General features: G+C 48.3%; 1 protein-coding gene across 1 annotated transcript; it reads right to left on the bottom strand.

Moving 5' to 3' along the window:
- Window positions 1–5,441: 5,441 nt before the first annotated feature.
- LOC120709611 (elongation factor 1-alpha-like) lies at window positions 5,442–8,207 on the bottom strand. The gene is made up of 2 exons (XM_039995295.1): window positions 8,109–8,207; window positions 5,442–5,849 (listed from the first exon to the last, which is right to left on the bottom strand). Exons 1-2 carry the CDS (start codon window positions 8,205–8,207, stop codon window positions 5,442–5,444), a joined length of 507 nt encoding a protein of 168 aa, XP_039851229.1.
- Between the last annotated feature and the right edge of the window lie 17,934 nt (window positions 8,208–26,141).

The following is a 26,141-nucleotide window of genomic DNA, read 5'->3' as shown; positions in this document are numbered from 1 at the left end:
GTGGCAACGTGCCGCGGAAACCTGGGCGCCGCCTAGGTGCTTCTGGCCTATTCGGGCGGCGGAGCGCAGCCTCCTCGTCGCTTGACCCATCCCCGTGGCGGACGCCATCGGAGCTTGCCGCGACGCACAGCGCGCACGTCTCGGGCTGGCGAGCAGCGGTCGCGGAGGGCCTTCGCCGCGCCAAGCGATGCCGGACCTTCAGGAGGACGCCAGCACGCGGAAGGAGAGACGAGCGTGCCAAGAACGGCCGGAACGCGACGGTGTCCGGCGAGACAACGACCTGAGGGGTGGACGGTAAATGAAATACCGTCCACCCTGGGGTCACTACCAACTGTCGGATCGAGATCGTACGGTCCATATTAGTCATGGGAATTACACAAGGAGACCCCTTCTTCCTCGCTCGACTGCCGTGCTCCGTCCCCCTGTGCGTCCCTCGATACGCCCTGTTTGTTTCCCTCATCGCCATGACTCGAGCTCGTTGCGCTCCGCAGAGGAGGGCCCAGCCCGGTGGTGCTGCCACGGCCCGTCGACCTGGACCCCCGCGACGACGACGGCCTCGCCCTTGCGCCTCGTTGTCGCCTCCCAGGACGCCAGAGCGCGCACCGAGGACGCGGTCGACCATCGGCGGCGTGGCCACCAGTGTTCAAAATTTTGACGAAATTTCGCCCCCCTCCGAAATTTAAAAATTTCAGAAATAATAATTTAAATATATTTAAAAGTATTTTTAAAATAGTCTAAAAATGAATTTCGATCGAAATTTCGCGAAATTCGATGATTTCGGCCATGTCCGAAATTTTTTGACAAACGAAATTCAAAATCTGGTGGCCACACGTACTGATGCTGCGGCCACCTGGGCTCCGCCGACGCGCTGCTGGCCTATCCGGGCGTCCCTGGCGTGGTGGGCTCTCGAGGCCGCGTGGTCGGCGGAGGTCGCCGCTCCGATCGGCGCCGCCCGCGAGGCTGTCGGTGTCAACTGAGAGTCTGAGACGACATGTGTGTTGGTAGGTAGTTCTGCAAGGCTGTAGTTCTTTGTCTGTCCTAGAGATTGGTTGTGCTCTTTTTCTCTTTCAAACTTTGTAATAAGTCACTGTGTACGTTCATGAACGTAGAGGCTGGATTTGTAATCCTTTTTCTAAAAAAAAAATAGTTCTGCAAGGATAATCTGATTGCTTGATTGGTAACTGGTCGCGTGCGTTTGCCGTAGCTCCTGCTGCTGAACGTCCTGATGATCAGTTCGTTGGTGTCATGATGCCATCGATGTCCTGCTGAACGTCCTTTTGGTAGTCTATCCATCTCGATCAAGTCCCAAATACAACAAGCAAAACTGCATTCGATTTGCCTCTTGATATGCCACTGCACTAGCTACCTATTGCTAGTGCTTGTATCTTCAGATTTCCACCAACTTCATTCAATCATAAGCTTTTTGCAAGCTCTATAAACAATAAGTTCAGCAGGTTATGTACAAATCAGGGGGTGCAGCACGGAGCTTGTAAGTTCAACAAGGCGCAAGTACTTGGCCAAGAGCAATTGCGCAAGTGCTGGCTAGAATTCAGTACGAGCATTACGAGCCCACACTTGCGTGGTTAATAATGTAGTAAATCTAAACTAATAACAATGCAGTATACACAGTGGCATTCAGTTAGTTGAACGTCAGTTTGATGCGCCTATTACCGATTCGGTCTTTTCGTAAGGCAGGTGGTTCAGAGCTGCCGAGACTGTTAGCAAAGCTAACCCGGCTAGTGTAGCTTTTTGCAAGGTGAGACGATCAACGTCGTCTTGTCTGTTACTCTGTTCCGAACACGTGGAAAATTCATCGATCAAAAGTCCAGAGTTCTCCACACATGAAGCATGTGGCACCCAGCACAGAATTTGGATATTTGGATATTTAATACGATTCTACGGTAGCCCACCTCGAGAGAACGTGGTCGGCATCTCCACAATTTGGATATGTAACACTCCGAACATGTGGCGTTACAGATATGCCACCATCAAGATTGGTTTCATAAAATTACCAACTAAATCATTGACTCCTTGATAAACATGCTATTTTTCTCTTTTATTCATTTTAGTCCTACTATTTAGCATATAAATAAGTGTACTCGCTCCGTTCCAAAATATAGCTCGTTTTGACTTTTCTAGATTCATATATTTTGCTATGTACCTAGACATATGTTATATCTAGATGCATAATAAATACTATGAATGTAGAAAAGTCAAAACGACCTATATTTTGGAACGGAGAGAGTACTAAAGTTTAAGCTCCTAAATCCAACGTACTCTGCCAAACAAAACAAGAGTAGATACCGTGCAGAAGAATCTAAAATGTGTTCCATGTCGTCCGCCGGCTGCCGGCTCATGAACGAGATGACAATCGGCAGCGTGCCACGCCACAGCCTCCTCCAAGCGGCCCATGAAGTTCTAGGGGAGATGGGGGGCACGTTTCCACGCGATATTCTTTCGGCACTAATTATACTACCGAATTGATCCAGCAACTAGGTACGTGCACATACGAAGAGCGTTCTGATCTTTTCGACTGATGGTAAATAGGGAAATAAACTAAAAAAGTAAAATATATGCTATTGGTATGCTAATCAAGGAGTCAATGATATAAGTGGCAATTTTGCTACACCTATCTTGATCGTGGCAAATCTGCAAAGCCACATTTTCAGAGTGTCGAATATCTAGACCTGTTTGGCAGGGCTTCGACTTCAGTTGTAGCTTCTATGGTGGAGTGGCTTCTCCGATAGAGCTGAAAATGTTTTATAAAAGTTTGGTAGAATGACTTCTTCTATTTTTCATAAATGTAATATCCAATATACCCCTACCTATTTGACTTGTTGTACAAATTTTATGTTCTCTCTTAATTTATAATATAAATCATATGAAACAAAAATATTAATGAATATAGATTAAGCTAATAATTTTTTTTCTCTTTTTTCTTTAATTTTTCTCCCCTCTTTTTCTCTTCCCTTATCCGTTCAGCTGTTCCACCTACTACTTGCTTATCTTCTCCTTGCCGCCCAGCCCTGTATCGCAATATCACCCTGCTCTACTGCTCTGCTCCGCCATGTTGCTTCCTGGCAATTTCTGTTGCTACTCCGCCTCCACAACTGCCCAGAGTTTGCTGCCAAGCGACGCGGGGCTTGGGTGGCATGTCCCTGCATCCCTTCAACAGGAGGAGGTTGTCGACCCCACCGTCTTCCCGTGTCTCTGGCCACCGCTCTGCGGGCGAGCCTACGCACTATGCGCTCGCCATCTCCTTCATGCAACAAGCGATGTTCTACTCCGGGTCAGCCTCGCTAGTCGCCACGCTGTTCCCCTGCCACCAGAGGTGCTCGAACGGTGGAGTGAGCAGTTATGTGTGGCAATTCTGCTGTAATATTCACAACCTTGAGGGGCATATATTTGTCAAATTAGAGTGGGGATGGGAGGAGCCTGTTTTTTTTTTGCCCCATTCCAGTGCAAATCGACGAGAGGCTTCTGTAGCTTCGGCGGTGAAGCTGGGTTTGGCTCCAGTTGAAGCTATTGGTGCCTTGGTGGAGTTGTTTTTGAAGGGTCCTAAACTTGTACGTGGAGTAGCGATGGGCGGCGGAGTGCAGCGTCTCGGCCAAGCTTGAGGGTGCCAATGTGGTTGGAAATGGCGCTTTGCGGCTGCAGGATAGCAAAGGCCGCTGGACATGTACCTGGCGGAGGGGGCGCCGGAGACCGGGCTGCGACACTGTGCAAGTAATGCAAATGGCAATGATGGGTTTATGATTTATCTGAAACAAAGTCACATGTAGAAATACAAAATAATTGAATCAAAATGGAGAGATACACACTGTGCTGCAATTGTGAAGCGATGCGGGACCATGTTTGTGGCTTAATCACTACTGTTGTCGGCGTTCCATTCATCGGCTAGTAAACTTATACGCACGTCATGGGACTGGATGGTTGTGCAAGGATGAGGCACAAGATTTTATACTGGTTAGGGCGGAATGTCCCTACATCCAGTTCGAGCTCTTGTGCTCTTGCACTCAAGTTTGCAGTAGGGGTTACAAACGGGCGAGAGAGGGAACGGGGCTCCCAAGTCTCTGGGTTGTGAGCGTGTGTGTGTGTGTGTGTGTGTGTGTGGAAAATGCGGATCCCCCTCCACGGGGTATGTCCCCTCCCCTTTATATCCAAGGGAGGAGAGCCTTACACGGGGAGAAAGAGAACGGAGTGGCGTAGGGGTCGGGCGCCTCCCGACCCCTTCCTATTATCTACGGAGTACGGTGGGTCCTAATGGCGTTGCTTGACAGTGACAGTAGGATGTCCGCCCCCATTCCTGGCACTGTGCCCGTCATGGCGGGATGGGGGCAAGGGATTCATGCGGCTGCTTACATCGTCAACTGTAGGGCATGGCGGTCCGTCACATCCTGGCGTGGCATTCGTCACCATGTTTCATGTTGATGACGTCTGGTGGAGTGGTTGGGCTACGTCTCCCTTCGGAAGACGCGGGTTGACCCGTCGCCCACTCTAGTCCGTACGGGGGTGTGGAATGGTCACGCCCCTATCTCTCCGGGGCCACATTCGTTGACCTCTTTTTGACCAAGAGTGCTCCCCCTTTCCCGGAGACCCGTCGTTGTTACGGGCAGAGTGGACCCCTCCCGGCGGGAGCCCTCCTGCGGGGGTCAGGCGAGGTGGAACTCTCCCCGTGGGGGTCGGGGGTTGGGCAAGGCGGAGCCCACAGACGAGTTGTGGACCGCCCCCGGCTTGCTGGGCCAACCCAGACTGTTGGGCCTTGGTTTGCGCTTACTGGTCCTGTGACCCTAGTCAAGGCCGTGGCCCGATGATTAGGTCTTGACGGGCAGTTTAGGGGTACCGTTACTTTTATGCTCATCAACTGTAAACTCGAACTATGGTAATACGGTCACCAATCTCAAAAAGAGGATGGTCACTAAGTGCCTCACACTACAAGGTAGATAAAAATAACATCTATTGACTCCATTCCTTGAAAAACTGTCAACATGAGCTATCTCTCTTACCAGTCACACAGTAGGATCTCCTTTTTTCTCCACGCCGTCTGGCCTCTATCCTGGATCACAAATCGTTCGAGTGGCCAGCAGTCCTCAAAAACTTCTACCACATCGATCTGATGGGAACTATCTTAACAAGCCCAGACTCCCCGTTCCTGAGGAATGTAGGGTTTGCCTACAACACCGCCATTAATGGAAGTTCAATTGTCTCAAGCAACTCGGTGAACTTTACAGGACACTGGCGGGTGTGACAGTGCATAACTGGGGTGTAGCTTCTGTGAACTCTCACGATATTACCACCAGGCAAGATTTTGACTTTAGCAATGAAGTTGGTAGCCTCCCTGGCAGGGTCACATCTGGAGTTGGATGCCACAAATCCACGCTTCAAGTCCTTTAATGCCACTCATCGGTATTAATCCCAACGATGTCCCGCAGCAGAGCCATCTACACAGATTCATGGTGCATTTCCAACAACATCACTTTCCTCTCAAGGCTAGTGGGCCCAAAGGTCATCATCATCTCAGCTTTCAGTTCACCAGTCTGCACACGACCACCAAAAATAGTGTCTACCCCACCAATCTTGTACATGCATATAAGGGGAAGGCGCAAGGACTGCTTGTGGGGCTGCTTGTCCACTGGCATCTTGGGCTCTTCCATCTTGTCCAGCGCATCAGGGAGGAGCAGGCCCTCGTACCAGGCCATGTTGACTAACCTCGTGGTCAACTTATCTCTGTCCAAGCCCGAGATAGGCACGAATGCTGGGTCAAACCCAATCTTCTGCAGGAAGGACTGCACATGCTCCACAATTGTGTTGTACCATTCCTTGGAGTACTTGGAGGCGGTGGCATCCATCTGAATTTTCAAACTCTAATTATCAAACAAGAGCAGAATGTACAACTACTACTTGATACATGTTGTGAATTAGATACAGTTATATAAATAGTAGAAGTGTCTTGTTGATATAGCAAATCATTTGCTTCATAACAAGGGCATTAGATAGATTTTCATGTTCACAGGTCTGACCATCATGAGCAAAACTGGCCTCAAAGTCACCATCAATGGCATCAACGACAAGAACGCCGAAGTCCGCAAGTGAGGTCCTAGCAATCATGTTTTGATGTTGTATCGATTATAGTCCAGATGTACTTATCAGATTCCAGACTCGCAACCGAAACTTCAATTGAGATAACCCTCTCACGCTCAGCCTTGTTAAGAATCAAGCGTACTTGGTATTAATTGGAGCATTTTCTTCATATCTCACGATAACACCCTTCTCCCTTCATACTGATAAGGTGGTCGATGGTGGTGGACTTGCCAGAATTGAAGTGGCCACATATCACAACATTCATATTGACTTTGGCCATCACATGGAGTAATAATTCATTCGTCTATGCAAGACAAAAGAACAACTACACTTCATGGCTCTCATGCTACCTCTTACTTCAGACCTCTTATGTCATGGTACGAAAAGAGGGTATGAGAGCACCTCTATTTATAGGTGCTCATCGGTGTTGTGGTGATGCAATATGGTAACTTCCACACTATTTTTTTACAAAATATCTATCTCTAAAATTTTCCCTCATCCTTATTCAACTATGCAAAATATCAAATTCTAGAGTATTATCATGCTGCCTCTTACTTGAGATCTCTTATGTCATGGTATGAAAAGAGGAAATGAGAGTAACTCTATTTATAAGTGCTTATCGGTGTTGTGGTGATGCAATATGTCAACTTCCACATTATTTTTTATAAAATATCTATCTCTAGAATTTTCCTCATCCTTATCCAACTATACAAAATATCTAATTCTAGAGTATTATTGTCTTGCCATTTCCTAATTGTTCTAGAACCTTCTCAAGTATGCATTGTTATTTTCTACAGTAGATGTTGTATTAAAAAAGTTCTAGATGTTATACTTAGTGATCACACATGAATCTAGAGCCAAATCATCTTTCCGGCATAGTATCACTCTGTTATTGGAAACAATACTAATTGTCACTGGACAACGTGTATACTGTATAAAAGAATAGAATTGAGCGCTTGAAGATGACGGTCAACAGCTACCATATCCCAACAACATCTGAAGTTGCACGTTGGATGCAATTGACAAAGCAGGGATTCCGCCTAAGCATGCGGGGAGCTCTGTGGTATTCGTTGAAATATTATTAGTATGGCGTTTTCTATGAATTTGTCGTGACCGCGTGCTATTTAGACTCTACTTTCGGTTACCAAATTAAGACTGGAATCTTGCGATGCGGTTTCATTCAGGAAGTGACTAGGCTTTCAGTTGCATTCAGGTATCGAACAAGTATTGGGTTGCATTACATTCAGGAATGGAGACTTTCATACAACGGGCGCGCAACTTCTCAGAAGAAAAGTCAGATTTCGAGCAAATTGACAGTAACAATTCAGTGGGGACGCATGCGATGTGCACGGAAATCAAATTAAGCTATATTTCTGCAAATCGGAAAACTGACTTGCGTTCAGGATCAGGCATTTCAGAAAACTGACTTGCAACATTTCAGGAGAGATGCCTCGTGACGGATCAAATGGGACAGGGTTACCGCGTGTTCGATCATCAGCAGGCATAGGGAAGTCTCGCGTGTGACGAGCTCTGTGGCATTTGGTCGATAAAGGTTCGTAGACTCGGAGGATTTGAAGCCTATTGAGTATCGATTTGGTTGGTTGCTTCCTTCAGTTAACGCGCGCCACTGATCAGAACCGCCCTGGCGTCGAGAACTCCAGAAGGAGTACGGCGTGGAGCCGTGCTGCATCCGGTGCGCCGCGTCGAGCGGCATGCCGCGCGAGCTTCACCCTGGGGTCACTACCAACTGTCGGATCGAGATCGTACGGTAGATATTAGGCATGGGAATTACACAAGGAGACCCCTTCTTCCTCGCTCGACTGCCGTGTTCCGTCCCCCCTCTGCGTCCCTCGATGACGCCCTGTTTGTTTCCCTCGTCGCCATGCCTCGAGCTCGTCGCTCTCCGCCGAGGCCGGCCCAGCCCGGTGGCGCGCCTTCACGGTCCATCGACCTGGGCCCCTGCGACGACGCCGCCGCCCTCGGCCTGCGCCTCGCTCTCGCCAAGCTCCAGGACGTGCCGCGGCCACCTGGGCGCCGCCGACGTGCTGCTGGCCTATCCGGGCGTCCCTGGCGGTGTCGGCGCTCGAGGCCGCGTGGTCGGCGGAGGTCGCCGCTCCGATCGGCATTCGGCGCCGCCCGCGAAGCTGTCGGTGTCAACTGTGAGTTTGCCGTAGCTTCTATTGCTAGTGCTTGTATCTTCAGATCTCCACCAACTTCATTAAATCATGAGCTTTTTGCAAGCTCTATAAACAATAAGCTCAGCAGGTAAGTACAAAATCAGGGGGGTGCAGCACGGAGCTTCTAAGTTCAACCAGGCGCAAGCCCTATGTTAATTAGCTAGTTAAACATATTATCATATACATCTTAAAGCATTAAGCATAAATAGCTCGCATTTAAAAAGAGAATTAAAACCTTAGACTAATCCACTGTTTTGGTAGTGGCGGACAGTCCGCTCCTATACGGCAGACGGTCCGCGATCTTGCCATGTGGCCGACCACGGTTCACCTCGGACACATTGATTTCACTGCCACGTCACCCTACCCGCGGACAGTCCGCGCCTCACTCGCAGACGGTCCGCTAGCACATCTCCGATGCGTGTCACGCGCGCAGAGTCTGGGCGCCACGTCTCACCCCGACCCCACCCGTCAGCCTGACCCTCCATCACTTGGGAGTCTTTTCCCAACTCTCTCTCTCCCTCATTCACTCCACTCACCTTCTCTCTCAAGCTCCAAGCCATGAAGGAGCTTCTCAATCTCCCCCACCATTGAAGCCCCTCCACCTCGCCGGAGCACCATCGGAGGACGCCGGAGAACAACGCCGACGAGCTGCACCACCCCGATCTTCTCTTCCTCCTCCTTGGGGAGGAGCTTCTCCAACAAGTTCTTCTTCTACTCCATCTCCTCCTTCAAGCCCCAAGCAAGGAAGACGACCCCGAGCTACTCCAAGCCTTCCCCGTCGCCTTGAAGTCGGTGAGTGTTTCCCCTCCCCGATCCATTCCCCATTGTCCTAGGATTGAAGCCAAGAACTCACCTACAGCCCAATCACCATTGTTGACCTAGAGCTTTGAGATCTTAATGCATATGTGGTCTAGCTATCAAAGTGAACTCCCTAGGCTCCCAGGATACCTCTAGGATCAAACCCCACCCCAAACCGTGGCCGGAATCGCCGGCGGCGAATTCGCCAGTGAGCCTCGGCCGTGTCACGAACAGTACGCCCGACATGGCCGAACGGTCCGCCACCTCCTAACAAAAACCAACAGAGACTCTGCACGATTCTTAGCCTTTCACAAATTGAGAGGCGGACAGTCTGCTCAACCCACGCGGACGGTCCGCGATTTAGTCAGAGAGCATGTTTTCACCCAACACGGTCCGCACCTGACCGGCGGACGGTCCGCCAAATGGTCCGCCGTTTAGAGCCGGACGGTCCGCTTCTCCCAAGCTGGACGGTCCGCATTTAGTTTTTATTTACCCTTACACTTAGCTACGATTAATCCACATATGTACTATATGTCTAGCCCCTTTTATTATAGTTTTGCAATGTTAAATCATACCTTCTTATACCATTTGCATACCATGTCAATCATTCATGGCATATTTATTTATCATGCATCATTGCACTCGTGTAGAGACCGTGACGCCGGAGTCAGAGGAGCTTGAACCGGAGTTCATTGGAGACCTTACTCCCGTCGAGACTCGAGGCAAGCCCCTAACCATTTCTTACACCCTATTTTGGATCAATGAAGTATATGTGTCTTATTTGCGCATGAGTTACTATATACATATAATTGATTGCATAGAACCTATTTGATGCATTATCAACCTTGATTAGGATATCATCTTTAGATGAGTATGCTTGAATAGGTGTCACGAACTTTATGCTTAGCCATGCTTAGCTACGGTACAAGATGAGAGGTGGCAAGGTCACCACCACTCGCGAGCTATAGGATGTTTGCTTAATTTACATGATTAGTCAAGAATGGATAAAAGTTGAGCAAATATGAAAGATGATTCGGACTTGGGCAAGTATGATAGGGCTATGTTGGGATGGAGCTCACATGGTTAGTCTTGCTTGAGTGGATTAAGGACCGATGCGTCATCGCTTTGATACTTGAGCACCTTTCCGTACAAACCACATACTTCATAATGGGACGGTAAGCCAATTAGCATGAGTCACACCTTGCCTTGATCGGATTCGGTGCGAGTTGTGATGGAGTGTGATCGGCGTTTCCGGTACACTTGTCCTTCTCGATCGTTCGCTCATAGTCGGTTGTGTTTGTGTGAAAGGTTGAGACATGAATCAACACTTATCCTTGGCCGTGGGTAAGGTCGTTGGTCTTGTTCTCGTGTGGGAAAAGTTGTACACCCATGCAGGATTTTCGATCTATTGCAATAGCCGCGCTCTCGGACATTGAGCACGCTCTTGTATTTTGACTTTAATGTAGAGTTACCGAGGAAGTTCATGGAAGATTGAGCTTATGATTTATGAACACCTTATTTATGTAATTGTTTGATGCATGCTTTAGAGATCATAGATGCTCTGTCTTTTGTTTATTACAACTTGATCAAAGTTAGATGTTTTTATGCAAAAGTTAAATACCGTACCCTATCCTTGCTACCAACCAAATGCATTCTCCTTGAGGTCGGGATATTATATACCCATATTGGATAAGCCCTGCGAGTACCCTTTGTACTCATGGTGCTGCCGTTAAGTTGATGCAGGTGATGCGCCGCCGGAGGCCGTGTTCGGCTACTTCTACCCCGCGGACGGAGGTGCGGGTGAGGAGTAGATGGCCGGTGGCTATGTGAAGGGCACTACCGGCATATAGTGTTACCTTCTTATTCGGCGATATGTATGGAGTGCTAGTAGTAGAACTTTCTGCTACAAAAACTCTGAAGACTTATTATATTAAACTTTGAACCGCTTTTGTAAGGATCGATGAACCAAGAGGGGGGGGGGTGAATTGGGCCTTTTTCAAAATTCTAAAACAAATTAAAGCAACCTTAACCTATGCAATGCTAATAAGGCTCAATTCACCAACTGGCTAACTAAGCAAACTACACAAGCTATAAAGAATACAACAAGATAAGAAACTAAGCAAGGTAGAGCTAAGTTATGATCTCTAAGGTCAAGCACATGAATAATTGCATGAAAGTAAGTGCTTGAAAGTAAAGAGTGGGCAAGAGACAACCGGATTTTTTCCCGTGGTGTCGATGTGTTGGCACACACCCCTAATCAATGTTGTGACACTCACTAAGAGTCTTGTCACCTCCCATGTCACCGAGACGAGGGCGCTCACTAAGAGTCTCCGTTCACCATCCCGGCGTGGTGGAGCTCAAGCCACGTACAAACTTCTTCGGGCTCCCACAATCCTTGGCAAGCTCCGAAAGAAACACCTTCAATCACCAAGATCGCCTAGGTGCTGCCAATCACCAAGAGTAACAAGCTAGGGCCTTCACTTGAGCAAGAACCGATCACCAAGAACGGATGCACACAAACTTCTCTCTACCCAAGTCCTTAGTCTTGCTTCTTGAATGATTGAATGAACAAATATGTGGAAGATGAAGCTCAAGGTGGCTCTCAACAATAGTATGAGTGTATGAATGTTGCATGGTGTCAAGAGACCTCAAAATGACCCATTGGAGGGGTATATATAGACAGCTCACACGAATAGAGCCGTTGGAGAAAAGCTGCCAGAAAAGTACTTAACGCCGGTTAATCCGACGAACCTCCAATAGCCAGCGTCGGTTTAACCGATGAATGTAAACTGCCCATTTGGAAAACTAGCCGTTACAACTTGGGCAGATTGACCGACGTATCATCGGTTTAACCGGTGAGTGTAGTTGTCCACTGATCAACTGAAAAACCAACTCTCTGGACAACTGCACCGACGTTAACTCAAATCCATCGTCGGTTTAACCGGTGAGTATAACTTCTGAAATCCCTGGAAAAACCAACTCACTGATCAATTGCATCGACGTTCCATTTCAAACATCGTCGGTTTAACCGGTGTATAGACTTGAAACACCCTGGAAAACCAACTGTCTGGACTAATGCACCGACTCTAATTTCAAACATTGTCGGTTTAACCGGTGTATAGAACCTGTCCAGAATCTGATAACTGCGTTTAACCGACGTATAGAAAAGTTGAGTCGTCGGTTAAACCGGTGTATAGACTTTTTCTGATTTTGCCTTTTCTGATTTGAGTCTTGAATGACATCAAAATATTCTTGAGGTATAAGTTGAAAACCACTTATTTGAACTTCTAGGAACCTGAGTGACCATAGTGTGCATCCATTTTTGATTGACCATGCCCATGCTCAAGTTACTTAGCCTTAACCCCTCTTAATAGTGCGACCTCTACAAAACTATAAAACCTATACTAATCTAAGTGTCCTTCTCAACCTTGCGACACTTAGGACTAGAAAGATCCTTAGTCTTGTTATATATTTGATTTGAATACCGAGATCGCCTTTTTGAATAATGAAATTGAGGGACCTCTTTAACATATGACCAAATGAGCAATAATGTTTCATTAAGCTGCACAAACTCATTAGTCACAATAATAGTTGTCATTAATCACCGAAACATACCTAGAGGGCTTAGATGCTTACAGCTTTGTAATATAATCTCGTGTGTTGGACGTGCCTATGTAATGGTGTTACTGTTGTGCTCGTGGAATGTGTTTAAATTTTGGGTGGTGCTCATGACACATTCCAAGGACTACCGGAGTTGGTTCCCTCTAATCAAATTGATCAATGGATGATGACTCGATTAGACGGGATCAACTTGGTCCGGTTCCTCCCATAGCCGGCGCAAGTGCTGGCTAGAATTCAGTACGAGCATTACGAGCCCACAGTCCCACACTTGTGTGGTTAATAATAATGCAGTAAACCTGAGCTGATAACAATGCAGTACACACGGTGGCATTCAGTTAGTTGAACGTCAGTTTGATGCGCCTATTACCGATTCGGTCTTTTGGCGAGGCAGATGGTTCAGAGCTGCCGGGACTGTTAGCAACCCAGCTAGTGTTGCTTTTACAAGTTGAGACGATCACCGTTCTCTTGTCTGTTCCGAACACGTGGAAAATTGATCGATCAAAAGTCCAGAGTTCTCCACACATGAAGAATGGGGCACCCAGCACAGAATCAAGATCCTACTTAGCAAATTAACCCCTCATATGGTCACATGCTCAGTACCTCACTGTGTACTGTTACTGAGAAAATTTGTTCAACATGTATGAACTGACCCGGTGAGTGGATTTGAGGACTTGTTGTATGGCCGTCAGTGCATGTATGGCAGACAACACATCTGCAAATTATCTAACAAAAAAAATTCAGAGCAGCTTGTGCCAGAATTCATGTGGAATCGAAGTCCTAGAAGTCAAAATGGCTGGAAAGTTTACAACAGGTGTGACTAGGGGGAGGGGTCACAGAGCGTTTACAGATGGTGATCATAATTAAGAAAAACTCATACTTATGGAATCATTCAGCGTCACAGTAAGTCATGATCCTGCCAAGGCATTTATTCAGAAAGTGGCTTGCATACTGGAACGGACGTTTCACAGAAGTACAGGACTGAGTGGTAAAATTTCAGTAGAGAGAAGCTAAAGAATCAGATAGCCTTTGATGCTGCAAAATGCAACAAAGGACAGGGGAAAAAATGAACATTACTGAACATATATTTTTTAGATGAGGGGACATGACTGATCATCTTCAGACAAGGGAGTCTCAAGCAAAGCAGCTCTGCAAAAAATGCATGACCAAACAATTGACGCGCAGCATCCCTAACCCGCATGTGCGCCCAGCAAAGGGCCCATTCACGCGCGCAGCCCAGCAAGGGCGCGGCCCAGCAAAGCGCACACGACTCAGCGCGGGCGGCTTAGCGCAGCGGCTCAGGCGGCGCGCAGCGGCTTAGGCGCGGGGGGTGGCTAACGCGCTCGCGCGGCTCAGGCAGCGGCTTAAGGTGGCCCATCAAGTGATCTTGCCCGGCAGCGGACGAGCGGGCCGGCGATTCAGCCCACGCGGGGCGCGCCCTCCTCCACCCGCGGAATCGATCTGCGCCGTTGATCCTCATCCGACGGCTGACAGCGATTCGGGCGGGCCTTAAATAGCCGAAAAATCGGGAGAGGGTGAAAACCCTAACTCATTTCCCCTCCCCTCCCCTCCCCACGCGCTCTGCTGCTCAGAGCGGCGGCGGCGGCGCCGCCGGCCGCCGGCCGACGCACGGCTTAGGTCCGCCCCTCCCCACGCACTCCTCTCTACGGGATCTAAGGGCCGGAGCACCGCGGGCCCTCTCTGCGGCGCGCGTGCGTCTCGCGCGCGCACCGCCGAGGGGCTCCGCCGGAGCTCCATGGCCGGCGATGGGAGCTACTGATGGGCCGCACAGAGCGCGGACTGATGGCCGGCGAGGCGCGTGCTGAGGCACCGCGGGTCAGCGCAACTGATGCACCGGCGAGGCGCGTGCTGAGGCGAGGGAGTCGGCACTGCCGCACCAAGCCAGTCGGTGCGAGGGTCTGCGGCTCCTGGAGGCACGCCGGCGACCACGCGCAGTGGCAACTGATGCCGCGCGTGGACGCCGACCGTGAGGTAAGCCCCCTTTTCTTAATCTCAAACTGATCTTGGGTTAGGGTTTGGGATGGGGATTTGTGGGATTAAGCTTTGGTTCGATCTGAGATTTGCATCCCCCTCCTTCTAATTGCTTTCTAATCTTACTGAGTGCGAGCTTATGCACGAAATTTGACCCAAAACCAAGAGATTTAGGCCACTGACTTAATAGAAAAACTTAATTTCGTGATCTAAAACATGAAAAACACCTAGAACCGTGACTGATCTAGGGTTTTAGGCATGAAAACACACCTCTGATTTAAGTAAAATCTAACTATAACATGTGTGCATGACATGAATCTTAACTGAGTAGATTAAAACTTGAAAAAGAACATGCACAGATAGATCTACACCATGTAAACCGAACCTAAAGCTTAGGGTTTGTCTAGGAGATCTAACCAGGATTAGGATAGACGACTGATACTAATTGTTAGGAATTGAATCTAACAGGACTTAGCACTGACTTAACCGGGATCACTAATCCAAAGAAGATAATCTCTAGTACATTAACTGATGCGGAATAGATTAGATTCGGTCTTATACTAGCAGTAGTGGTGTCCCTAGCGACCCTGGAAGTTGGTGTAGACGTGACAACGTCGACGGTGTTGACGGCGTCGGGGATGTAGCGCAGCCGCTCCTTGAGGGTCCTGGTGGTGTAGCGGCGACCTTCTGGACGCCACCGGCACTGCCCCGGAGGTGGTGCTCGCGCTTCTAAGCCTTCCAGTGCTCTAAATGATCGGTAGATGGTGGAAAATAATTAGGTTACTAACCCTGGGGTTGAACCCCCTCTTATTTATAAGCACTGTAGGCCCAGGGCCGAGCCCAATGGGCTTAGGATTACCTCCCGATCAAGGTAATCGCGGATAGGTTCCTGGGAACCGATCCCTTAAGTCACGGGATGAGATATCCCTCTTTTCTGTTGCTTCTGTTGCTGACCAAGGTCAAATAAAAACAAAACCAACATTCTCCCCCTTGACCGAAGGTCAACAACTTATTCTTAACTTAAACTTAATTTTATTATGTCACTAACTCATACTTAACTTAAACTAAAATCCATCCTCGGTGAATCAGCAAATAGCAGACCAATGCATCGTCAGCAGCACAACGGCATACTGGGACAACATTACTCATAGTCTTGCTGAAAAACTTTGTCAAGATACTTATTTTTATTTGGGGAAATATTAATGGCCCTAAACCAGGACCTGATCAAAAGTATCAACCAAACCCATACCTAGGACATGTTTCTGAAAGAGGGTTGGTGATAAACCTTTTGTGAGCGGATCCGCAATGTTTACTGTAGTACTTATATGCTCAATCTTAATTGTGCGGTCCCGGTTTCTATCTTTCACGACACGATACTTCAGGTCAATGTGCTTGGAAGCACTAGACAACTTATCGTTTGCGCAAAAGAATACTACAGATTGATTATCGTAGTGCATTGTGATAGGTCTCGAGATACTATCCACAACTCTTAATGCCGGAATAAAATTCTTAAGCCACACTGCCTGTCCTGTTGCATCATAACATGCTAAAAATTTAGCTTGCATCGTAGATGCAGCCGTTACACCTTGTTTACTACTTCTCCATGAAATTGCTCCCCCTGCAAGAGTGAAGATATATCCAGAAGTGGATTTTCTATCATCTTCATCACCAGCAAGATCAGCATCAGTGTAACATACAACCTCAAGATTGTCTGTCCTCTTATACGTGAGCATGTAATCTTTGGTGCCTTGGCAATATCTTAACGCCTTCTTGACACCTATCCAGTGAGCTCATCCTGGATTTGACTGATATCTACTAAAAACTCCGGTTGCAAAAGCCAAATCTAGACGCGTATAGACTTGTGCATACATCAGACTTCCGACAGCTGATGCATAAGGAACATTGTTCATCTTTTCTCTTTCTAAGTCATTCTTAAGGCATTGCGCTTGACTAAACTTATCGCCCTTTTGAATAGGAACATGTGAAGTGTTGCACTTATCCATCTTATATCTCTTAAGCATTTTCTCAATATAAGCTTTCTGAGATAATCCTAGTACTCCTTGGGCTCTATCTCGGTGTATCTCGATGCCAAGGACATATGAGGCATCACCAAGATCCTTCATATCAAAGTTGGATGAGAGGAAATTCTTAGTCTCATGCAACATGTTCTTATCGTTGCACGCTAACAGTATGTCATCCACATACAGTACTAGAATTATTAATTTTTCACCCTTAACTTTGACGTAGATACAACTATCCACATCATTCTCCTTAAATCCGAACTTCTTAATGACTTCATCGAATTTAAGGTTCCACTGTCTGGACGCTTGCTTAAGTCCATAAATGGACTTCTTGAATTTGCATCCCATGTGTTCTTTACCCTTTATGGCAAAACCTTCTGGCTGTGCCATAAAGATTGTTTCATTTAAGTCTCCATTTAGGAATACAATCTTAACATCCATCTGATGTAGCTCCATATCGAAGTGGGCTACTAATGCCATGGCGACTCTAAAAGAATCTTTGGTAGACACAGGAGAAAATGTCTCATTATAATCAATTCCTTCCTTCTGTGTGAACCCTTTTGCTACGAGTCTAGCTTTGAATCGTTCGACCTTCCCTTTGGAATCACGTTTGGTTTTATAGACCCACTTACAGCTTACTAGTTTGACTCCATCGGGAATTTCTACTAAATCTCATACTTTATTAGTACTCATAGACCTTAGTTCATCTTCTATGGCTTCAATCCATTTAGTGGAATTCTCACTTGACACTGCCTGTCCGAATGTGGCAGGGTCACTTATATTCCCGATATCATATACATCTTCACTTAAGTATGTCTCATAATAATCAGGAATAGCTGATTTCTTTGCCCGTTGCGATCTTCTTACTGGTTCAATCGCAACTGGTTGAGGATTTTGATCTTGTGGTGCAGGTTGCACCTGATTCTCAACCATTTGCTCCATGTTCTCCTGCTGAGCAGCAGTAGATGCCATGGCGCCACTTACCTGAACTGGAGGAATTACTTGTGGTACAAACTGATATACCTATGTAGGCTCTTGAACTGCTGGATCAGAAAGCTCAACCCGTAGTTCTTCGAGACTCATTTCCCTCCTTGGAAAACTCCCACTAATTCCTGAGTCCTCTAGGAATACAGCTTGCCTAGTTTCTACGAACTTAGTGTGACGACCAGGATAGTAGAATATGTACCCCTTAGACTTTTCTGGGTATCCAATGAAGTGGCAGCTTATCGTCTTAGAATCTAATTTCTTTTGCTGTGGATTAAATAATTTAGCCTCAGCAGGACAGCCCCATACTTTTAAATAATTAAGTGACGGTTTCCTCCCATTCCACAGCTCAAAAGGTGTCTTTGGAACTGACTTAGACGGAATTCGATTAAGTATGTGGGCAGCTGTTTTTAATGCTTCCATCCACAGCTCCACAAACAAACTAGAATAACTTAGCATGCTCCGTACCATGTCAAGCAGTGTATGGTTGTGTCGCTCAGCGACTCCATTTTGCTGTGGTTCGCCTGGCATAGAGTATTGCGCTCTAATGCCATTTTCTTCTAAGTACTTAGCGAATGGTCCTTTAAAACTGACCATATTGAGCGTGTTTCCCATAATATTCACCTCCCCAGTCTGATCTTACAATTTTAATGGAAGTGTTGTGCTGCTTCTCAACTTCCGCCTTACAGATCTTAAATATTTCTAAGGCGTCTGAACGCTTTTGGATGGGGTAAATGTGTCCATAACGGGAATAATCATCAGTAAATGTTATAAAAGAGTCATAACCGTCTACCGATGTGACTGAGAGAGAGCCACATATATCTGTGTGAATTATTTCTAATATGCCCGTACTCCTAGTCGCTCCTTTCTTAATGGTCTTAGTATATTTTCCCTTAATGTAGTCGATGCACTGCTCTGAATCTGAAAAGTCTAACTCCTGAAGTATCTCATCTTTAATGAGACGCTCCATTCTCCCCTTCGAAATATGGCCAAGGCGACAGTGCCACAATTTCGAAGAAGTCTCATTATCACGCTTACGCTTATGCATCGCATCACAGACATTCATTACAGAATAATTATCACCAAGAGAGAGCAAATAAAGATCGCGTTGCAAATGACCAAGGCCAACACTAATATTATGAAATTTAATGTTGCAAACAGAGTTGCCAAACTCACACACATGTCCAGATTTATCTAAACGCAAAACTGAAATAATATTTCTCTTTAAATTAGGAATATAAAGGACATCATCTAAATTAAGCTGGAAGCCGCCCGGCAACTCTAAGGTGAAGCTTCCAACACCTTCGACTTCAACCATGTTCTCATCAGCCACTCTTAGGCTTCGCTCCACCTTTCTTATAGTTCGGATCGAACTGAATTCCTGTAATGAATTAGAAATGTGCACAGTGGCACCTGAGTCAACTAATCAAGTATTAGGGGATAAATATGCTAAGAATAACTCATCAATGAAAGAAATAACATCAATCTTAATATTACCTTGCTGTTTCAACCATTCCTTAAAGCCTGGGCAGCCCTTCTGAAGATGCTCGGGTGAAGCACGGAATGAACACAGCATCTTTCCACCTTGGGACTGCTTGCCTTTGAACTTGTTGTTGTTCCTTGGGCCAAAGTTCTGGTTCCCTTTCTTCTTAAAGTTCTTCTGGCCTTGCTGCTACCTGACTCATGCTGATTCTTAGGAGTGCCTGAAATGCTGAGGTTGCCAACCATGTTGACAACATCCTTCATCTTCTCAGTCTTAAGTCTTTCTTCTTCTTCAACACAGTAGTTGATCAACTCACTGATAGACCAGACAGTCTTGTTGGTGTTGTAGTTAATCTTAAATGCAGCATACTGTGAAGGCAATGATATCATGACGAAGTGCACAAAAAAACCTTCAGAGATCTCCATCTGCATCTCCTTAAGCTTGTTGGCCATGTCACACATGTTGAGAATGTGTTGCCTGATGCCAGTCTTCCCATCATACCGAGAGACCACTAACTTCGTGATGAGAGTGCTTGCATAAGTCTTGGATGAGCTCTTGAAGTTCTTGTCAATCTTCGCCAGAAAGCCCTTAGCACTCAGATCTGCTCCCTGCACATCCTTGGTGGGGATGGCGCCCTTAATGCCAGCACTGATGGTCTGAGACATGACCATAAGCGCCATGCAGTCTGATCTTGCCCACTTTTTCAGAGCAGCTGAAGTCTGTCCTGCAGCAACAGCAGGCTTATCCTCCCTTAATGCCAGATCCAGATCATTCCAAGCCAAGCATGTCATGACCTTGCCCTTCCAGTAGGAAAATTCGTTCCATTGAGCGGCTCGATGTTGTTCAGGTAGGAGTCCACAACATTGACATTTGTCACTGAAAATCAAGGGAAAAACTTATCTTAGTAATCATATACAATGAAATATAAATAAAAGCATGATAATAATCCTACAGTGGTCTGATTAACATCATGCAATTAAAATTTCAATTTGCATCACCGGTGGGGAAAACAAAAAAAATTTCGTCTTAATACTCATGATTAAACAGCGGTGGTCAGAAATAATCATAAGTTTTCTCTAAATAAACTTCTCGGTGGTTCCATTTATTTAGAGGCATCTCAAAGTATATTGGTGGAATAAATTTATGAACATGATATAAACACCAACTACTTAAATTTACTCATGCAATAGCTGAACTGAAATTAATGCAGAAATTAACTAAGCTTAATACTTAAAAGAACTAAAAACTGAGATTAAGGAAAAACTCAAACTGGCCCGAAACTGAAAGAGCCCGCTGGTGGCCCATGGACGCACAGCATCCCTAACCCGCATGTGCGCCCAGCAAAGGGCCCATTCGCGCGCGCAGCCCAGCAAGGGCGCGGCCCAGCAAAGCGCACACGACTCAGCGCGAGCGGCTTAGCGCAGCGGCTCAGGCGGCGCGCAGCGGCTCAGGCAGCAACTCGGCTTAGGCGCGGGGGGCGGCTAACGCGCTCGCGCGGCTCAGGCAGCGGCTTAAGGCGGCCCATCAAGTGATCTGGCCCGACAGCGGACGAGCGGGCCGGCGATTCGGCCCATGCGGCGCGCGCCCTCCCCCACCCGCAGAATCGATCTGCGCCGTTGATCCTCATCCGATGGCTGACAGCGATTCGGGCGGGGCTTAAATAGCCGAAAAATCGGGAGAGGGTGAAAACCCTAACTCATTTCCCCTCCCCTCCCCCACGTGCTCTGCTGCTCAGAGTGGCGGCGACGGCGCCGCCGGCTGACGTGCGGCTTAGGTCCGCCCCTCCCCACGCACTCCTCTCTGTGGGATCTAAGGGCCGGAGCACTGCCGAGGGGCTCCACCAGAGCTCCATGGCCGGCGATGGGAGCTAATGATGGGCCGCGCGGAGCGCGGACTGATGGCCGGCGAGGCGCGTGCTGAGGCGCCGCGGGTCAGCGCAACTGATGCGCCGGCGAGGCGCGTGCTGAGGTGAGGGAGTCGGCACCGCCGCACCGAGCCGGTCGGTGCGAGGGTCTGCGGCTCCCGGAGGCACGCCGGCGACCACGCACAGCGGCAACTGATGCCGCGCGCGGACGCCGACCGTGAGGTAAGCTCCCTTTTCTTAATCTCAAACTGATCTAGGGTTATGGTTTGGGATGGGGATTTGCGGGATTAAGCTTTAATTCAATCTGAGATTTGCATCCCCCTCCTTCTAATTGCTTTCTAATCTTACTGAGTGCGAGCTTATGCACGAAATTTGACCCAAAACCAAGAGATTTAGGCCACTGACTGTCGGGTACCACGATTAGCGACACCCTAATCGGGGTACTAAGACCACCCTAAAAAACGCAAACACGTGTTAGGCGACTGAGCCCACAAAGGCCCACGGCCTCCTTCCAATCTGGAAGAAAGGAAAGGACTTAAAGAAGCCCAGCATACGGCCCATTCACATCCCCCCTCGGACCCGCGGGGCGATCTCCGCCTCGTTCGAGGGCTCCCATCGAGACCCTCGACTGCGCCCCGCATTTCCGCCGCGCTCGAGGGTAGCGAATCTACCCTCGAGCGGGCAAAACATCTCCGCCTCGCTCGAGGGTAGCGAACCTACCATCGAGTAGGGCGAATCATCTCCGCCTTGCTCGAGGCCACCCCTCGACGAAGAGGACAAACATCTCTGCCGCTCACTCGCCCGTTGTACGGAGGCATTGAATGCCAACCACTCCTCCACAGCGCCCAGGACACACGGCGTCAGGTCGCCATTCCCCATAGTGGCTGTGACCGGAGTCCCGTCCGCCAACTCCGGACACTGCTCCGCCATCCCGGACGCTGTGGCAACACTGTGGGACCTGCGACGCGGGATGAGACGGGCTCGGCACTGCTCCCGTTACTGTTCTGCCAACGCCGGCTGTCCGGACTCCACCTCACCACACGTATGGCCCCGGGCCCGCCTCCTGCTTGGGAAGGGGTCCGGCGTCGCCACATGCTCCCCGAAGAGGGACGCCCGGCGCTAGCAGCCGGAGGCCCGGACCTCCTCCCTCGAGGGGTCCGGGATCTCCGTGTGACTCCCGGACCTCCTTAGTGCACGCGCCAGCACTCCGTCCAGGGGGTCCGGGACCGCCACGCGCCCTACTACCGCTGGTGCACGAATATATGCAAGACCCTGGCCTACAGGGCCCACGGAGCGCCACCACGCCACATCTGGAGGACTGTACACCCCACAGTGACGACCACGCCGCCTGCTGGGGCTGGCAGGACACCGGCGCGATCTCCGCAAGACCAAGGACGATATCCATGATGACTGCCACGCCTGACACCATGCCCCACAGTGTACTTCCTACAGTATTCGACCACTGCACCCCCATGATTTGGGGGGAAACGACGACTTCCACGTTCCCCTGCGCATATACACCGCCCCTCCTTGTGACTATAAAAGGAGGAGGCGGGCTTCCTTTAAAGGGGACGTTCTGGACATTAGCTATCATCGCTACCTACAACGTTGCGATCATCGCCACACTTTCAGCACCACTGAGCACCCGCCTCAGTCGACTTCTCCTCTAGTAGAGACCTGGGAGCTTCCATCCCTCTCTCGCCACGCCTGTACCCCCTACTACAGGCACCACCGGTGCAAGATAATAGAGTGCCCTCGCACACCCCCTTGCTGGACGTACGGCCCCGCGGCCAGAACCAGGATAAATCCGTGTGTTACTGTGTTGCCTCTTGCATCAACATCTGGGACGAGGAAACGTGCAGCATTTACTAGTTGGGATCCGGACCCCCGGGTCAGGACACCGACACCGACTTAATAGAAAAACTTAATTTCGTGAACTAAAACATGAAAAACACCTAGAACCGTGACTGATCTAGGGTTTTAGGCATGAAAACACACCTCTGATTTAAGTAAAATCTAACTATAACATGTGTGCATGACATGAATCTTAACTGAGTAGATTAAAACTTGAAAAAGAACATGCACAGATAGATCTACACCATGTAAACCGAACCTAAAGCTTAGGGTTTTTCTAGGAGATCTAACCAGGATTAGGATAGACGACTGATACCAATTGTTAGGAATTGAATCTAACAGGACTTAGCACTGACTTAACCAGGATCACTAATCCAAAGAAGATCATCCCTAGTACATTAACTGATGCGGAATAGATTAGATTCGGTCTTATACCAGCAGTAGTGGTGTCCCTGGCGACCCTGGAAGTTGGTGTAGACGTGACGACGTCGACGGTGTTGACGGCGTCGGGGATGTAGCGCAGCCGCTCCTTGAGGGTCCTGGTGGTGTTGCGGCGACCTTCAGGACGCCACCGGCACTGCCCCGGAGGTGGTGCTCGCACTTCTAAGCCTTCCAGTGCTCTAAATGATCGGTAGATGGTGGAAAATAATTAGGTTACTAACCCTGGGGTTGACCCCCTCTTATTTATAAGCACTGTAGGCCCAGGGCCGAGCCCAATGGGCTTAGGATTACCTTCCGATCAAGGTAATTGCGGATAGGTTCCTGGGAACCGATCCCTTAAGTCACGGGATGAGATATCCCTCTTTTCTGTTGCTTCTGTTGCTGACCAAGGTCAAACAATAACAAAACCAACAGAAACTTCTGATGTGAATGTTCTGAACGGATTACTTCCATATTGATATTCCCAATTGTTGTTGCTTGTGTAGATGTTGACGTGGCCATTTTAAGTTCCAGAGCAGATTCAAAATATTAAGCACATTGATTAGTTTCTCCCCTTTTTTCTCTCATTTTGCTGTTTCAATTTCGTTTGCATGATCTTGATGGGACTGTTCTGCTCACTTTCATTCAGAAATTTCAATGCATTCAGAAAACTGTAATGCCGTAACTATTATAGAAGACAATCAGAGTTTTTAAGTTCAGGGGACAGCCAAATCAGAGAAAAAATCTTTACAGCAACAGGGCAGTAGATTCTTGAGTTCTTCTAGAACGTTCTGATGTGATAATAGCTATTCTGAGTTCTGACTAACCGATTTGAGCTTTTCTGGTGTTGCAGCGAGTTATATGAGATTATCATGTGCAAATTGTTCTGATCATTTCAACCAGGTGCAATAACTCAAAATATTAAACCTAGAATCATCTTCTCTTGCCCCCCTGTTTATGTAGATTTTTTGAACTGTACTTGCATGATCATGGTGCCATTATCCTTTTTAGTTATATGAAATTTCTAATGTCATCTGAGAACTTTATGGCATACTTTAGTGGAGGATAACCAAATTTTGGAGTCCAGAGAATAACCAATTATTGTTAAATTTTTACTGCAACAAGGCAAAGGTTCTTGACTGTAGAATTTAGATTTGCGCCGGTTGCAATATGATAAACCTAAGTACATGTGCCATTGTTGTGCTTGTAACTCAACAAGGAGTAGTGCAGTTGCTAAATTAGACTTGCAATGTCATTAGTCTGACTCTCATGAGTTATAAACAACAAATGTCAGTACTGTTCAGAAAAAGCCCTTCAAGTGTAGTGCAAGTGTATTAACAGAAAATTTGCACTACTCGCTAGTAGCTACCACTTCAGAAAAATTATGGTATGCACACGCTGGCGGCAACAGTTTTTTTTTTTGACAGGAGCGTGATTTTATTCAGAAATAAGCAGGGATCCCGCCTAAGCATGCGGGGAGCTCTGTGGTATTCGTATATTATTAATTTGGCGTTTGTTATGAATTTATGGCGACCGTGCTATTTAGACTTTACTTCCGGTTACCAAATTAAGACTGGAAACTTGCAATGCGGTTTCACTCAGGAAGTGACTGAACTTTCAGTTGCATTCTGCATTCAGGAATCGAACAAGTATTGGGTTGCATTGCATTCAGGAACAGAGACTTTCATACAACCGGCGAGCAACATTTCAGAAGAGAAGTCAGGTTTCGAGCAAATTGACACTAACAATTCAGTTGGGACGCATGCGATGTACATGGAAATCAAATTAAGCTATATCCCTGAAAATCAGATTATATTCAGGAAATGATTTGCGTTCAGGATCCGGCATTTCAGAAAACTGACTTGCAACATCTCAGGAGTGATGCCTCGTGACGGATCAACAGGGACAGGGTTACGAGTTCGATCGTCAGTAGACGTAGGGAAGTCTCGCGTGTGGCGAGCTCTGTGGTATTTAGCCGATAAAGGTTCGGAGACTCGCAGGATTTGAATACTATCGAGTATCGATTTGGTTGGTTGCTTCCTTCAGTAAGCGCGCGCGCCTTGCAACTGATCAGAACCGCCCAGGCGTCGAGAACTCCAGAACGAGTACGGCGAGGCGCCGTGGCGCATCCGGTGCGCCGCGTCGAGCGGCATGGGCGCGAGCTTCACGGGCTCACTGCCACCGACGCCCACGCCAACATGACGGGGACTCGGGCGGCATCCATCTGTGGCCAGGGCCACCACCAAGAGGACTTGCAACACCGACCACCGCCGCGAGGTCCGTCGTGGCGGAGCGCAGCCTCCGCGTCGCCAGCCTCGTCCCCGAGGCAGACGGCATCGGAGCTTGCATCGACGCGCAGCGCACGTCTCGGGCTGGCGAGCATCGGTCGCGGAGGGCCTTCGCTGCGGCAAGCGATTCCGGACCTTCAGGAGGACGCCAGCACGCGGAAGGAGGCGGGCGTGTCGCGTTCCGGCCAGACAACGACCCAAGGGGTGGACGGTAAATGAAATACCGTCCACCCTGGGGTCACTACCTACTGTCGGATCAAGATCGTACGGTCCATATTAGGCATGTGAATTACACAAGGAGACCCCTTCTTCGTCGCTCGACTGCCGTGCTCCGTCCCCCGTGCGTCCCTCGATACGCCCTGTTTGTTTCCCTCGTCGCCATGACTCGAGCTCGTTGCGCTCCGCGACGACGACGACGAGGGATAATCTGATTGCTTGATTGGTAACTGCTGCCACGGCCCATCGACCTGGACCCCCGCGATGACGACGGCCTCGCCCTGCGCCTCGCTGTCGCCTCCTAGGACGCCAGAGCGCGCTCCGAGGACGCGGTCGGCCGTCGGC

This window comes from Panicum virgatum, chromosome 5K, assembly GCF_016808335.1.
Source record: "Panicum virgatum strain AP13 chromosome 5K, P.virgatum_v5, whole genome shotgun sequence".
NCBI lineage: Eukaryota > Viridiplantae > Streptophyta > Magnoliopsida > Poales > Poaceae > Panicum > Panicum virgatum.
The sequence above is the reverse complement of the archived record's forward strand: the minus strand, read 5'-3'. Positions and strand labels throughout refer to the sequence as shown.